Below are 14701 nucleotides of genomic sequence, written 5' to 3'. Positions count from 1 at the left end.
AGATTTAGGAACCAGGTTTTAAATTTTAAGACATTTCCAGGGCAGATGTGGACTCTGACCACAATTTACTGGTTATGAACTGTAGATTACAACTGAAGACGCTACAAAAAGATAGGAATTTAAGGAGATGAGACCTGGGTAAACTGGAGAAAAGAAGTAGAAATGGCAGCTTTGAGAGATTAAATAGTAAAGGCAACAGGGGATCAAGTAGGTAAAAAGACGGGGCTAGTAGAAATCCTTGAGTAACAGAAGAGATATTGAATTAAACTAATGAAAGGATAAAATATGAAATGCAGGAAATGAAGCAGGTGAAAAGGAATACAAACATCTCAAAAATGAAATCAACAAAAAATGCCAATGGCTAAGCAGGGATGGCTAGAGGACAAACGTAAGGATGTAGAAGCATGTATCACAACGGTAAGATAGATACTGCCTGCAGGAAAATTAAAGAGACCTCTGGAGGAAATAGAACCACATGTATGAAAACCATACAGATGGAAAACCAATTCTAAGCAAAGAAGGGAAAGCTCAAATGTAGACTGGCAATAGCAAGGAAAGAAGAGAAATTTGTTAACATGGAGTATAGAATTAGGTGTCAGGAAGTCTTTGCTGAAAGTATTTGTATGGAGAGTAGCCATGTGTGGAAGTGAAACGTGGACGATAAATAGTTTAGACAAGAACAGAGTAGACCTTTCGAAATGTGGTGCTACAGAAGAATGCTGAAGATTAGATGGGTAGATCACGTAACTAATAAGGAGGTACTGAATAGAATCGGGGAGGAGAAGAATTTGTGGCATACCTTAACTAGAAGAAGGAATCGGTTGGTAGGACACATTCTGAGGCATCAAGGGATCACCAATTTAGTATTGGAGGGAAGTGTGGAGGGTAAAAATCGTAGTGGCAAACCAAGAGATGAACACACTAAGCAGATTCAGAAGGTTGCAGTAGTTATTCGGAGATGAAGTGGCTTGCACAGGATAGAGTAGCATGGAGAGCTGCATGAAACCAGTCTCTGGACTGAAGATCACAACAACAACAACAACAACAACAAAGATAAATATTATGTGACTGAAATGTGAAACTCAGAGAAATTGTTCAATAATTATCAAACTGAACTTTACACTCACCATCTTGTAATGGCATCTTCAATAGAATTTGTCAGCGCATGTCCTAAATGAAGAGATCCAGTAACATTTGGAGGTGGAATTATCATCACAAACTTTCCTTTTGGATTTGTTGCTAATATATCTTCTTGCTATTGGAAGAATGAAGAGAGATTAAAACTGGTACACTTTAAAGCTTTACTCTTTAGTATATAAAATATACATTCTAATTGTAAACAAGCCTATTATTACTTTAATAATGAAATATTCTACATAATCATAGTGAAGAAATGGTGCTTTTCAGAGTGTTTGTAGTACCATCAAAAGTTGGTCCCTATATAATTCTCTAATTCACTTATAAAATGCAAATATATGCCTGTTTGTCTTCACACATGAATCAATGTTTTCATGCAGTCTTTATTTTTCTTGTATAGGTCCTACAATGGAGACAGAAAACTTATCAAATACTGAATCTCTAAATTAACTCTCCTATTAGACTGGAAATGCCTTTCATCAAGCAATTTGCCCATGTCTGCCCCTAAAGCTGTGTACAACAAACTCTTATGAAATACTAAATAAACCAGTTAAATTCACATAAACTAATGGGATGTCCATTAATTACCTTCAGGCAGCACAACTCAAAACTGTGCCACTTTTGAGTATGGTAGTGATCGAATGAAAAGTAAAAATGAATATAGAAGAAAAAATCTATGCGGAAAGAATACGAACAAAGTAAAATGACTAAACAGAACAGTATTGGCTAACTCTCACAAAATTAGCTGTGTCTTTTGGACAGGAACTATCCAGATAGTCACAAAACTCAATTTAAGAAACCACAGAAAACCTAAATCTGGATACCCAGTTGGGAGTTGAACCCAGCTCATCCCAAATGCAAGTCCAGTGTCCTAACTACTGTTTCACCTTGCTCCACATAATCAACCGAAAAACACAAAAATTTTTCACGAGTGACCAGTGATTATGCCAGGTTTTAGTTTCACAAGAATGGGGACATGAGAATGGAGATATGAGCTCTAAACTAGTCTCATAAAATTAAATATAAATAAATAAAATAAAAACAGCAGAGTGTAACTGTGGAACTACTATTTAAATTAAACACAAATAAAAAAAATAATGAAAAATACTTTATTGGTTTCCTTCTTTGAAAGGAAACAAACAAATAACAAAAAACACTATTTCTAGCTGGGTAAACCAACAGTTCCTTCTTTGAAGAGAAGAGAGAAAATGCAAGAATGGCACAGGTAACCCAGAAACCAAGTTCAGAGGGATCCACAAAGCATGATGAGGAAGTGTGTCAAGAATAAAGAAAATGGTACGAGATAAATCAGGAAGTCAAAGATAGCAACAATAAAAACATTGTGTCAGCTTCAGTTAAAAGATTGTAGAAGGTAGTGATAGACTAAGGAGTAAATATAAGTATAGTTGAAAGAATAGCAAGATGAACAATCAATACAAAGTGTAACAAGTAAAAGCAATGAATTTGATAGAAGGAACACAAAGGAAAAGAAAAATATGGATGAAAGGAAATAATACTTGAATGCCACATGAAGAAAAAAGGAGTGCACAGCAAGAGTAGGATCTACATAGAAGACACGATCGAAAGGGTGCAGAGTTTTTTCGGGAAAACTGTTGGATGAGAGGATATAAATGGCCAGTGTGGTATTGCAGGCACTCAAGGAGTCATAGTGTAGAGTAGAGTATGCACAACAACTGGATTACTGGACATCCACTAATTCATTAGCAACCATAATGTACCAGTTTGATCGTGGGCATCACTATATAAAATCTGTACTGTGGACTTAGATTAGCTGGTAAATGGTATGAGTAATTTCACATGTCTCTGTGTATTTACTGCAATGTTGCACATTTTGCCAGTGATGGTGTGTGTAAGGGGGTGCATGGTGCAGAATTCACAGTGGAATCAGTTGTGTAACTGTAAGGAAAGAGGCAATTGTCTCTGCAAAGATTAAGAGGCCAATGGAAGACAATTTCGAGTCAGAATCTATATACACCAAGGTTGAAACTGTAGTGTGATTATTACTTGGGGAAATTTTGTGACAACTAACCTGCAAAAATGACAGTTAGAGCAATTATCCAATTAAAAATCTACAACACAATATTTACAGTTTATCATTTAATTGCACAAAATTCTACCATGTAATTTGTGATTTAATAACTGATTAGATTGCGAAATAAAAAGAATATAAACCATTTATATATTCAATACGAATTATCAAGATCGCTCTGAACAACCATATTTTTTAAAAGAAGAATAAAAAGTTGGGATTCATAAAAAATCCATAACTATAGGCAAACACCTATGCTTATAAATGTTCAGCATGTAGCCATATTTACAAATTAATTTGTCACATGAAGGTGAAATGACTCATTCCACATTGTTACAATTTATCACATAAAATGATCCATGGAAAGTGAAACTAAGTAACTAAATGAAAGGCGAACCCAAGTTAACAAAACAAATGTAACTGCCAAGTAAATTTTATTCATATTTATTTCAAATAAAATACTTTCCCAAATAATCATCCTTAAAATTATTTAAATAACTATACTGGCTAATTAGTTTGCACCTGCATTTCATTCTAATGAAGCTACTTATGGACTCTTCATAACTTAGTTGCTTAAAAATCTCACTTTCAATATTGATCGAAGCCAAAATGTCGAGTTCGAGTTGGTCTTCTAACATGGAGTTTCGAAGCCTGCTTTTTTTTTTATCAAAACAGAAACTATTCTTTCTCTGTTGTTGTTGTTGTTTGTTACTATAGACAAACTGTTGAGCCTACCTTTTAGATAATTTTATGGACTGTTCTTTTGCTTGACCTATTGTTCACTGTTGTAATGATTCAGCATCAGACTATTTGTAGATAGCATTTCTGGAAAACTTATTTCCAACAATAGCTTCCATAAATGTATGGCTATGTGACATGCGTCCTCTCAATCTACAACTTCCATTGGTAGTGTGACACACAGTTGGGGTCTCCACTCCATTCTGTCTCATACCCCTTGGAATAATTATTTGGTAATTAACTTAAAAAAGACAATGTGGTAGGAAACCTTTACTGAATATTTTGTCTCTGTGTAACTGACTTCATGAACTAATGTGAACCTGAATTATGGTTGGTTGGTTTAAAAGAGGGAGGAAAGGGACCAAACTGCTAGGTCATCGATCTCTTGTTACGAATAAAACAATGCCACAAGGGTAAGAATAAAACAAGCGAGACTGACAATGGAGAGAAAAGAAAAACTACAATAACAACTGAAGGGCAACAAACACTTAAGTGGACAAAAGGGAGAAGAAACCCACAGATACGCAAGAAACAGGTAGAAGAGATTAAAAAGATAAAATAGATTACCATGGATGGCTGACCATGAGAATAAAAACGAGAAGCCAACCACTCTGCAACATACTAAAACCTTCACCCAAAAGCATTAGGGTGGAGGACACAGAGGGACGAAGGACATGAGCTAAAGCTTAGATCAAATGATATAACCCACCCTCACGAATAAAACGTAAAACTAAATCAGCCGATGAGGCATTGTCAGATAAAATTAGCGGCAATGAGTCCGGTAACCGAAGATTTCATCGCAGGGCAGTCAAAGTGGGGCAGTGCACCAGAATATGGGCCACTGTCGACTGTGCGCTGCATCGACACTAAGGCGTGTCTTTATGGCGTCGGAGGTCACCCAAGTGTGACCGATGCGGAGCCGACAGAGAACCACAGAGTCCCTGCGAGAGGCCTGCATGGAGGACTGCCCCACATTCATAGTCTCATTAATGGCAGGCAGTTTGTTGTGTGTAGTGAGACTATGCCATTCCATCTCCCAAAGCCGAAAAACCTGGCAGCATAAAAATGAACACATGTCAGTTATTGGAATGCTGGTATCCATAAGAGGTTTTTGCGTAGTCTGTTGGCAAGTTTGTTGCCAGGGATTCCGACATGCTCTGGGGTCCACAAAAACACCACGGAACAACCGGACCGTTCCAGGGCATAGATGGACTCCTGGATGGTTGCTACCAAAGGATGACGAGGGTAGCACTGGTCTACAGCTTGCAGGCTGTTCAAGGAGACAGTACACAGAAGAAATGACTCCCCAGGGCATGAACGGACGTGCTCAAGTGCACGAGATATAGCCACTAGCTCTGCAGTGAAAACACTGCAGCAATGGGGTAAGGAATGTTGCTCAATATGTCCTCCATGGACATACGCGAAGCCGACGGGACCATCAGCCATCGAGCAATCAGTGTAAATTACTTCACGGCCTCGGCACATGTCAAGAATCGAGAGAAAGTAACACTGGAGAGCTGCAGGGTGAACCGAGTCCTTTGGGCCATGTGAAAGGTCCAGGTGAAGCTGCGGCCTAGGTGTACACCATGGAGGTGTACACGAATGGACCTCGAGTATAGGTGGTAAAGGCAAGAACTCCAGTTCAGATAGAAGGGATTGGACGCGAATTGCAATTGTAAGCCATGACCTGGGCCGAAGATGTGGGAGATGAACCACTGTGGGTTGAAAACGAAAACAGTAAGTCAGATGTGCAGGACAACTATGAACGTGTACAACACAATTGGCGAGCAGTTGTGCATTCCTGACCTGCAATGGAGGGACTCCAGCCTCCACCAGGACACTGGTCACCGGACTTGTCCTAAAAGCTCCCGTTGCTAGTCAAATGCCACAATGGTGCACTGGGTCGAGTGAACGCAACACTGAGGGCACCGCCGAACCATAAAGCTGACCCCCACAGTCAAGGCGGAATTGAATACTGAGGGCTCTGTAGAGCTGCAGCAGCATAGAGCGATCTGCACCCCAGTTGCTGTCGCTCAGGCAGCAGAGGGCATTGAGTTGCTGCCATCACTTCCGCTTGCACTGACGAAGGTGAGGAAGCCAAGTCAATCAGGCTTCAAAAACCTGTTCTAAGAATCAACATGTCTCCACTAAAGTGAGTGAACCATCATCAAGGTAAAGTTATTCCAGATGAATGGTATGATGCCAACAGAAGTGCACAACACATGACTTTGTGGCTGAAAACTGGAAGCCATGGGGTAGAGCCCATGACTGCACATTGTGGATGGCTCCCTGTAGGCGCTGCTCAGCAAAACCAGTACTGGTGGAGCAGTAGGAAATGCAAAATTCATCTACATACAGAGAAGAGAGAAGGTGAGAAGGGTGGCCCTACAGCTGCTGCTAGACTATTAATGGTCACTAAAAATAGAGAGAGACTCAAGACAAAGCCCCACGGGACCCCATTCTCCTGGATATGGGGGGGCACTCATGTAATGTGGCAAGGATATGATGTCGCCAGTTGGTGTCATGGTGTCATATGCTTTTCATAAATCAAAGAAAGATGGCAACAAGGTGATGGTGTCTGTCGGATGGTAGACTCAAGGGACATAAGATTATCAGTGGTAGAGCGACTCAGACGGAAACCGCTGTGGCACAGAGCCAGTAAGCCACTTGAGTCCTGGACCCAACCCAACTGCCAACACACCATACCTTCCAGCAGCTTACAGAGAAGTTTGGTGAGGCTCATGGGCGATAGCTATCTGCATCAAGCGGATTTTTAATGGGTTTTAGCACCGAAATGATGGTGCTCTCCCGTCATTGCGATGGAAAGATGCCGTCTACATCTACATCTACATCTACATCCATACTCCGCAAGCCACCTGATGGTGTGTGGCGGAGGGTACCTTGAGTACCTCTATCGGTTCTCCCTTCTATTCCAGTCTCGTATTGTTCGTGGAAAGAAGGATTGTCGGTATGCCTCTGTGTGGGCTCTAATCTCTCTGATTTTATCCTCATGGTCTCTTCGCGAGATATACGTAGGAGGGAGCAATATACTGCTTGACTCTTCGGTGAAGGTATGTTCTCGAAACTTTGACAAAAGCCCGTACCGAGCTACTGAGCGTCTCTCCTGCAGAGTCTTCCACTGGAGTTTATCTATCATCTCCGTAACGCTTTCGCGATTACTAAATGATCCTGTAACGAAGCGCGCTGCTCTCCGTTGGATCTTCTCTATGTCTTGTATCAACCCTATCTGGTACGGATCCCACAATGCTGAGCAGTATTCAAGCAGTGGGCGAACAAGCGTACTGTAACCTACTTCCTTTGTTTTCGGATTGCATTTCCTTAGGATTCTTCCAATGAATCTCAGTCTGGCATCTGCTTTACCGACAATCACCATTATATGATCATTCCATTTTAAATCACTCCTAATGCGTACTCCCAGATAATTTATGGTATTAACTGCTTCCAGATCTGACTGAAGATGATGAGGTGTCGCTTGTAGTGAGACAAGAGATGTTTAATCATCTGACTGTGGATCCAATGCAGCCCAGAAGCTGTGTTGGGGCAATGTGCAAGGGAGCTGAGGAGCTCCCACTCTGTAATTGGGGCATTATAGGGTTCCCTGTGGCGTGTAGTGAACGAAAGGACTTTTTACGTATGCTGTTTGAGGGTGCGAAAGGGTATGGGGGGGGGGGGGGGGGGGAGGTAGTTCTCCGATGCAGAGGCTCGAGCATAGTGCTCAGAAAGTGCTCAACAACTGTGTTTACCTCAGCAGAGAGCATGCCATTGATGTTAACGCCAGGGACACCTGTTGGGGTCTGGTACCCACAAAGACATCTGATCTTTGCCTAAACTTGAGATGGTGACTTATGGCACCCAACGGTTCAGACGTGTCTCTCCCAACACTCCTGTTTCCATCTTTTGATAAGCTGCCAATCACAGGCAAGGAGCCATTTAAAGGCTATGAGGTGCCCCAGGGAAGGGCTTATGCTGCTGTAGAGCTGGCCAACACCCCTTAATTGCCGCAGTGAGTTCCAGCATCTATCAAGGGACTGTTTTTTGCCAGCACACCCTAAAGAACAAGGGATTGCGTTTTCCGCCGCAGAAACAATTATTGTAGTTGGCTGCTCAACCACCACACTGATGTTACCATGTGGGTGAGATTCAACAGTGACAGCAGAGGTGAAAGCATCCCAGTCTGCCTTGTTTAAAGCCCATCTGGGCAGGCATCCATGGGCCTGATGTTGGGGCAGCGACAGAAAAATGGGTAAGTGGCCACTACCACATCATGTGCTCTCCAGTGAATAGATAGGAGAATGTCAGAACTGCAAACCAAGAAATCAACGGCCGAATATGTGCCTTGTGCCACACCGAAATGTGTTTGGGCATCTGTATTCAAGAGGCAGAGGTCGAGTTGTGACAGGAAATTTTCGATCTTCCAACCTCGACCAATAAGCATGGTGCCACTCCACAAGAGGTTATGAGCATTAAAATCTCCCAAAAGTGGGAAAGGTTTAGGGAGTTGATCAATCAGTGCAGCCAATGCATTTAGGGGTACAGCACCACCTGGAGGAAGATAAACATTGCAGGCAGTTATTTCCTGCATTTTCATTATCCTGACAGCCACAGCTTCAAGAAGGGTTTGAAGGGGCACAGGTTCACTACATACTGAGTTCAGGACATAGACACAAACTCCACCTGACACACTATTATAGTCACTACAGTTCTTGTAATATCCCATATAGACGAGGAGGGCAGGGGTCCACATTTCCGGGAACCAGGATTCCTGAAGGGCAATGCAGAAAGCAGGTATAAAGCTTACGAGTTGCTGTAGCTCATCCAGGTGATGGAAAAAACTGCTGCAGTTCCACTGGAGGATGATGATATCATGAGGATGGGAAGGCATGAAGTGCGCAAGGAGGCAGGTGTTGCCTCAGGGTCACCTGCTGCCACTGATTGAGTATTTGTAGCCATTTCTATGATGGATGAGGCATCAGTGAGATCCAGGTCCTCAAGGGACACTAAGATCTCCACCACATCCTCAGTTGCAGAATTGATAGGAAGTGGTGGTGTTGGGGCCACCAGAGGGTCCTGTTTCTTAGCAGATTTCTTCTTAGTTTGCTTGCTCTCTCACTTCTCTTTAGGGACTTGATGGGAAGATTTCTCTGAAGCAGCTTCAGGCACGGAGGAAGACCTTGAAGCTCTTCATACAGCAGCTTTTGGCTCCTTGAGCCAATGACGAGCGTCCGCCTTGGCATTAGTGGAGACCTTGGGAGACAGGGCCCCAAGGGACACCTTTCGCATGAGAGGAGCCAGAAGAGGCTGTTGCTTCTCCAACAGGGGGGAGGAGACCGATGTCCTCTGCGTTTGTGGGGGGAGGGGGGGGACTTGCTCCCGAAGTAGGTGCTTTGGGAGCAACAGAGGAAGATTTGCCCCCTACCACTAAGGGGGCAGATGTATTCTGGTGGCCACTGGCACTTGAGATGGCGATGGTGACGTAGCTGCAGCATATATCGATGTCAACCAAATGGGGTGTAATCTTTCAAATTTATGTTTAGCCTCTGTGTAAGCCAACTGGTCCAGAATCTTTTACTCCATGATTTTCCGCTCCTTTTGGAGTACTGGGCAATCTGGCGAGCAGGGGGAGTGGTTCTCTCCATAGTTGATACAAGTGGGAGGAGGCGACATGGAGTATCTGGGTGCAGTGGATGTCCGCAGTCTCGACATGTGGTGCTGGAAGTGCAGTGGGAACATGTGCCCGAACTTCCAGCGCTTAAGGCACCACATAGGGGGAGGGAAGTATGGTTTAACATCACAGTGGTAACCACCACATTGACCTTTCCAGGCAATGAATCACCCTCAAAGGCCAAGATGAAGGCACCGGTAGCAACCCTGTTGTCTATGGGTCCCCTGTAAGCGCGCTGTATGAAATGAACACCCCCGCCATTATAAATTGGTGCGGAACCCGGCATCAGACCTCAAGAGGATATTGCAATGAATAATGATCCCCTGGACCATGTTGAGGCTTTTATGGGGAGTAACGAAAACAGGAATATCACCCAGCTTGTCACAGGCGAGGAACGCTCGGGATTGGGCTGGGGATGCTGTCTGAATCAAGACTGTGCCGTTTCGCATCTTGGACAGTGCTGTCACTTCTCCAAACTTATTCTCAAGTTGTTCAACGAAAAAAAAAATTGGCTTTGTAGGTAGAAAGAAGTCCCCATCAGTTCGGCTACAGACTAAAAACCAAGGCGAATATGCCCCTCTCTCGTTCTATAGGTTTCTCCTATGGTGTAGCGAGGGAGGGAAACTATTTAGGGTCATGCCTGGCTGCATTGTATTCGGTCTTTCCATTCTTACAGACTGCTGGTGCCATACGGTCACCAGCAAGAGATGACTTAGTCTGCTTCACTGCGGGTCATCTGCCCTGATGCCATCCACTCCAATCAAGAGTTCTCCCCACAGACACCACCCAGCCACAGCAAAGGCCAACTGGCATCATGGCCACTGCCAGGAGTCCTGATGCGCCGTGAAGATGGGAGTCTATTCCTTGGCATACATGGGGAGTTTACATCTCAGGCATCAGCAGTGCAATCCCTGTGTTGTCAGGGGGCTACCACCAAATGTGAATGTGAACTGAAGAAAACTAGATGTGCCAACAGACTGGTCCGTAGAGAAACTTGAGGTCTGGGTTAGGTTGGAATGTGATAATTTGGTTGTGAGGTGGTGAAGTCAATGAACCTCAACACAAAAATACAATTGCCATAATAGATTTATGTGTAGCGTAGCTCAACATTTACATTCATCATTGCAATAACCTACTTTTGTCTTACTTCAAATTTTGTCAAAAATTCTAATGATGATGTTATATTCTAACCTAACAGAAGAAAATATCAGCTACCTTTATTTATGAACCACAGGAATTTACAAACAAGCATTCTGACTGGGTACTCTTGACTTATCGTGTTCATTTCCTATCATTCATCATGCCAACAACTGCATGCAGCCGAATAGCTAAAGTGCAACGTAAGTGCACTTTTACCAATTTTTTAATCATTTACTTTTCATCTCTTGAAACCTTGAAAATGACAGACTGTACATTACAATAAGTGGGGAACAATATTAAATCAGGAAGGGAGCTGTTCAATGTCATTTCCCAAAAGCAGCACTGTGAAGACTGCAAATAAATGAAGTTTTATAACACACAGAACTCCAAACATTCTAATCACATACAACAGACTTTCACCTAATTAACTACATCACTGCTGTAGCTTATTGCTGGAGCCATAAAAGATAAATTCTCTCAGTGCTACACCATCATTAATATTAATAACAACCTTCATTATTTTTCTCTTTTTATTCCCTTGTATATGCAGTCTTGACTTCTTCCATGAATCTGAGAGTTGGCTATCTGCTTTGCTGTTCCTTGAACTGGAGTAGTAGTTTTAATGTATAGATTTTTACTTAACCTGCTGTGACCGAGTGTGCAGAAAAGAGCAAAAGTTTACCAGGGCACAGCCTGTTGTCAAATGCAGAAATTTTTTTGTGGCTCTGTTAATGACTGTACACACAGGGAACAGAGTCATCATCTGCCCCTTAAGAGTGCTATTTTCTGCCATTGATACCTTTCACTCTGAACATGCAGATATTAGAATAATGAATCTGAGTAAACACTGTAAACCCACTGAAGTCCAATAGACATAAAATGTCTGCAACCATTTAAAAAGATGGCAGCTTAATGACAACTAACACTTGATGCAGTATAGGACGCGAAATAAAATATACGAAGCACTGGCAACCACTACAACATGTACTGTAGACAATTACTTTGTGAAGTAGGCCTGTGTCATGAGCAACAGTGTCCTAGGTGATCACAACATTAGCATACAACGTACTCTAGTGAGCAAACATTCATCACTGACCAAGGTCGCGCAGTGGTTAGCACACTGGACTCGCTTTCAGGAGGACGACAGTCCAAACCCGCGTCCAGCCATCCTGATTTAGGTTTTCTGTGATTTTCCTAAATTCCTTCAGGCAAATACCGGTACAGATCCTTTGAAAGGTCAACACTCTTCCCTAAACCGATGGGACCGATGACCTTGCTGTTTGGTCCCCTTCCCCCAGCCAACCAACACCTTGTTTCAAACAATAGGTTGAAAAAGCAACTGACATGTCTGTGTGTTAGAGAGATAACTTCTATCAGTATATTAAGATATATGGCAATGGGGCCTATCATTCCATGGCATTTTACTGCTCTTTAAATTTTTCCTGGAGGAAAACAATAGTACCCGAGGTGTGGACTTGCAGATGAGGCTGGGACACCTACAAGAGATGACTATATGTTGGTAATGGAGGAGACCTCACTGGCCATGGGGGACACCTCACTGGAGAAAGGGGACACCTCAGTGGCAGAGGGAAACACCTCAACAGCGGATGGAGACAACGCCGTCACAGGTGCATTACTCTGCTAGCAACTAGTCCTTGTCTAGCGAACAGCACAGATAGTATAAACACGTGATTAGCCACAGTGGGCTGTTCCACCTAATGTGCATCACCCCTCTTACAGCTTTTGTTCTGCACGATTCATCCCAACATTGCTAACTGTGAAAGTTCTTTTTTTGAATTACACTGTTTTACTGACAGTAATGGATGTGATGTTTCATTTTCATCAAAAATGATAATGCACTGCATGGAAATAATTGCTAAATAGCCTGCATTTATCAGACTCAATGTTGAAAGGCATAATTAGTGGCTCCATGGTGATACAAATGGTAACCGAGTTTGGAAATTATTTGCAATGCCCACTGCTAGCACTGCTGGTGACTTAAGGCCCTAACGAAATATAATGGGCCTGAACATGGCAAGACTAATAGTTCGTACTAACTGATGGGACCATTTGGGGAGGATATACAGAAAACAGGTTTGGAATCTAGTAGATGCAGTGATGCAAAATAATTCACATCCACAACGTTTAATAGGTTGCTTTAAAAGCTGACCAATGGAAACTTTCATTTCTGTATTCGTAATACATAAGTGAAAATGTTTTGTACAAAACCCACTGTAATCGCTGTATGACGATTAAGACACCAGGCATCGTGGCACGCAGACTATAGTTTGAAAATAAAAAGAAATACGCGACTCGACCCAGAATCGAACCCTCGACCTCCTGCATACTAACACAAAATGCTATTCACTGCATCAACTACACAGCACTACTCCTACATGCTGACAGAGGTAGTTACCGTATATGTGGTTAGTGTTGCCAGGCCAATCATTGACGTCCATTTACTGCCAAAAATATGCGCGGGACGAAATTTCGTGAGAGACATTTTTGTATTGCTAGGACGAGAGGAATCTCGCTGCGAAGTCCAAGTGCGCGAATTTTTCTTCACACTTTATAGCTTGTTCTTTTTAGAGTTTACTTTCTACTGAAACCATCTAGGCAACTCAGCCTATATTACTAACGAGATCAATCTTCGACTTCCAACATAACTGAAATCTAAAGAACAGCCACATCATTTACTGACACCTGACTTTCATGCAATAGTACCGATAGAAGGCACTGAAATTATATCACAAACAGAGGATACCGATTATCGTAATGTAAGTCCTTACCCCATATTCTGGTTTGAAGAAGCCTTCCTTTTCCCACCAACTGTACCACGCTGCTTCAACAAAACGTGGACTATAAGCATCAGGCATTGGACACAGGGTGTCTTTCTTATCACCATCGCGTGTAGCTGCTGTGTAGACTGCTGATTCTTTAATCTCCTTCTTCTTTTCTTTTTTCTAGCAAACATCAAGACGAACTTGAGAAAACAAAACAACTACTGACCATACGACAGAAATTAAAACCTAACGCAAGACAGCCGGTTAGCACAAAAAATGATGGATATATGAAAAAATATTCACTTACTTCCGACTTTTCTTTAGGTTGGCTTGTTACGTCCTTCTGTTTATCTTTCTTCTGTTTAAATTTTTCTAATTTAGCAAGTTTCTTTGCTTCCTTTTCCAGCTGTTTCGCTGTCTTCGGTGGTTGATTTTCTTTAGCATCTTCAGTAAGAGATCCATTCACTGAAGTACTTGTGACAATTTCTGACTGAGACATATTTACAACTTATTTCACTCCTGGCAGATAAATACAACACAATACACAAACACACGTGTTCCACTCTCACTCAAATTTCGTCAACATTACAAATCCAGCAAGAAAATCAAAGATGTTAAGGCTGGTAACCTCGCACTTACCCAACGCCTCCTAGGTGGCGTTGGCTTACCTGTCTGCGCATGTCTACGCACATACCTATACCAACTGCGCGGAAGATCGTTGCTTGTGGACGAAGTGTGGATAGAAAATTTCCGCAAATGCAAGATGTGTGTAAATATGGAAGATGGAGCTCTCGAAGTCTGACCAAAATTTCTCAACACTGTGGACGGAAAACACTTCTGCACAGACAAATTCTAGCATGTGGAGAGGAAACTGCCGCAAATCTGAAGCGAGAAAAAAGTTTGATTCGTATGTTTTTTTCAGACTAGAGGTTCTCCTCCTTTGGTACACGGTGAAATCCAAAACGGTTGATAGGAACAGTGCTATAGGGCGCTCATTGTTAAAGTTATTGAAATGTATTGGAATATGTAAATTAACATTGTCAGTTCTGTTTACTTCTTATTGTTCTGTTACTCTTGGTCGTTCTACGTCCATATATGTGTTGTAGCGACACGTCATCGTCATCTGCCGTCGATTGCTGTGCATTGTTGTCGCGTTTGTCAAGTGGAATT

General features: G+C 42.4%; 1 protein-coding gene across 1 annotated transcript in view; it reads right to left on the bottom strand.

The window, feature by feature from the left end:
• LOC126187375 (valine--tRNA ligase) overlaps positions 1-14153 on the bottom strand; it is a 189830-nt gene extending 175677 nt beyond the window's left edge. Inside the window, exons 1-3 of the mRNA XM_049928422.1 lie at positions 13839-14153; positions 13538-13711; positions 1128-1255 (exon numbers count right to left, since the gene is read on the bottom strand). Of these exons, the coding sequence (XP_049784379.1) occupies positions 1128-1255; positions 13538-13711; positions 13839-14030 (494 nt within the window). The 5' untranslated portion in view covers positions 14031-14153. The remainder of the gene's footprint in view (positions 1-1127; positions 1256-13537; positions 13712-13838) is intronic.
• Between the last annotated feature and the right edge of the window lie 548 nt (positions 14154-14701).

The sequence above is a fragment of the Schistocerca cancellata genome, chromosome 5 (genome assembly GCF_023864275.1).
Source record: "Schistocerca cancellata isolate TAMUIC-IGC-003103 chromosome 5, iqSchCanc2.1, whole genome shotgun sequence".
NCBI lineage: Eukaryota > Metazoa > Arthropoda > Insecta > Orthoptera > Acrididae > Schistocerca > Schistocerca cancellata.
Note: the sequence above shows the minus strand (reverse complement) of the source record. Positions and strands in the feature narration are given on the sequence as shown.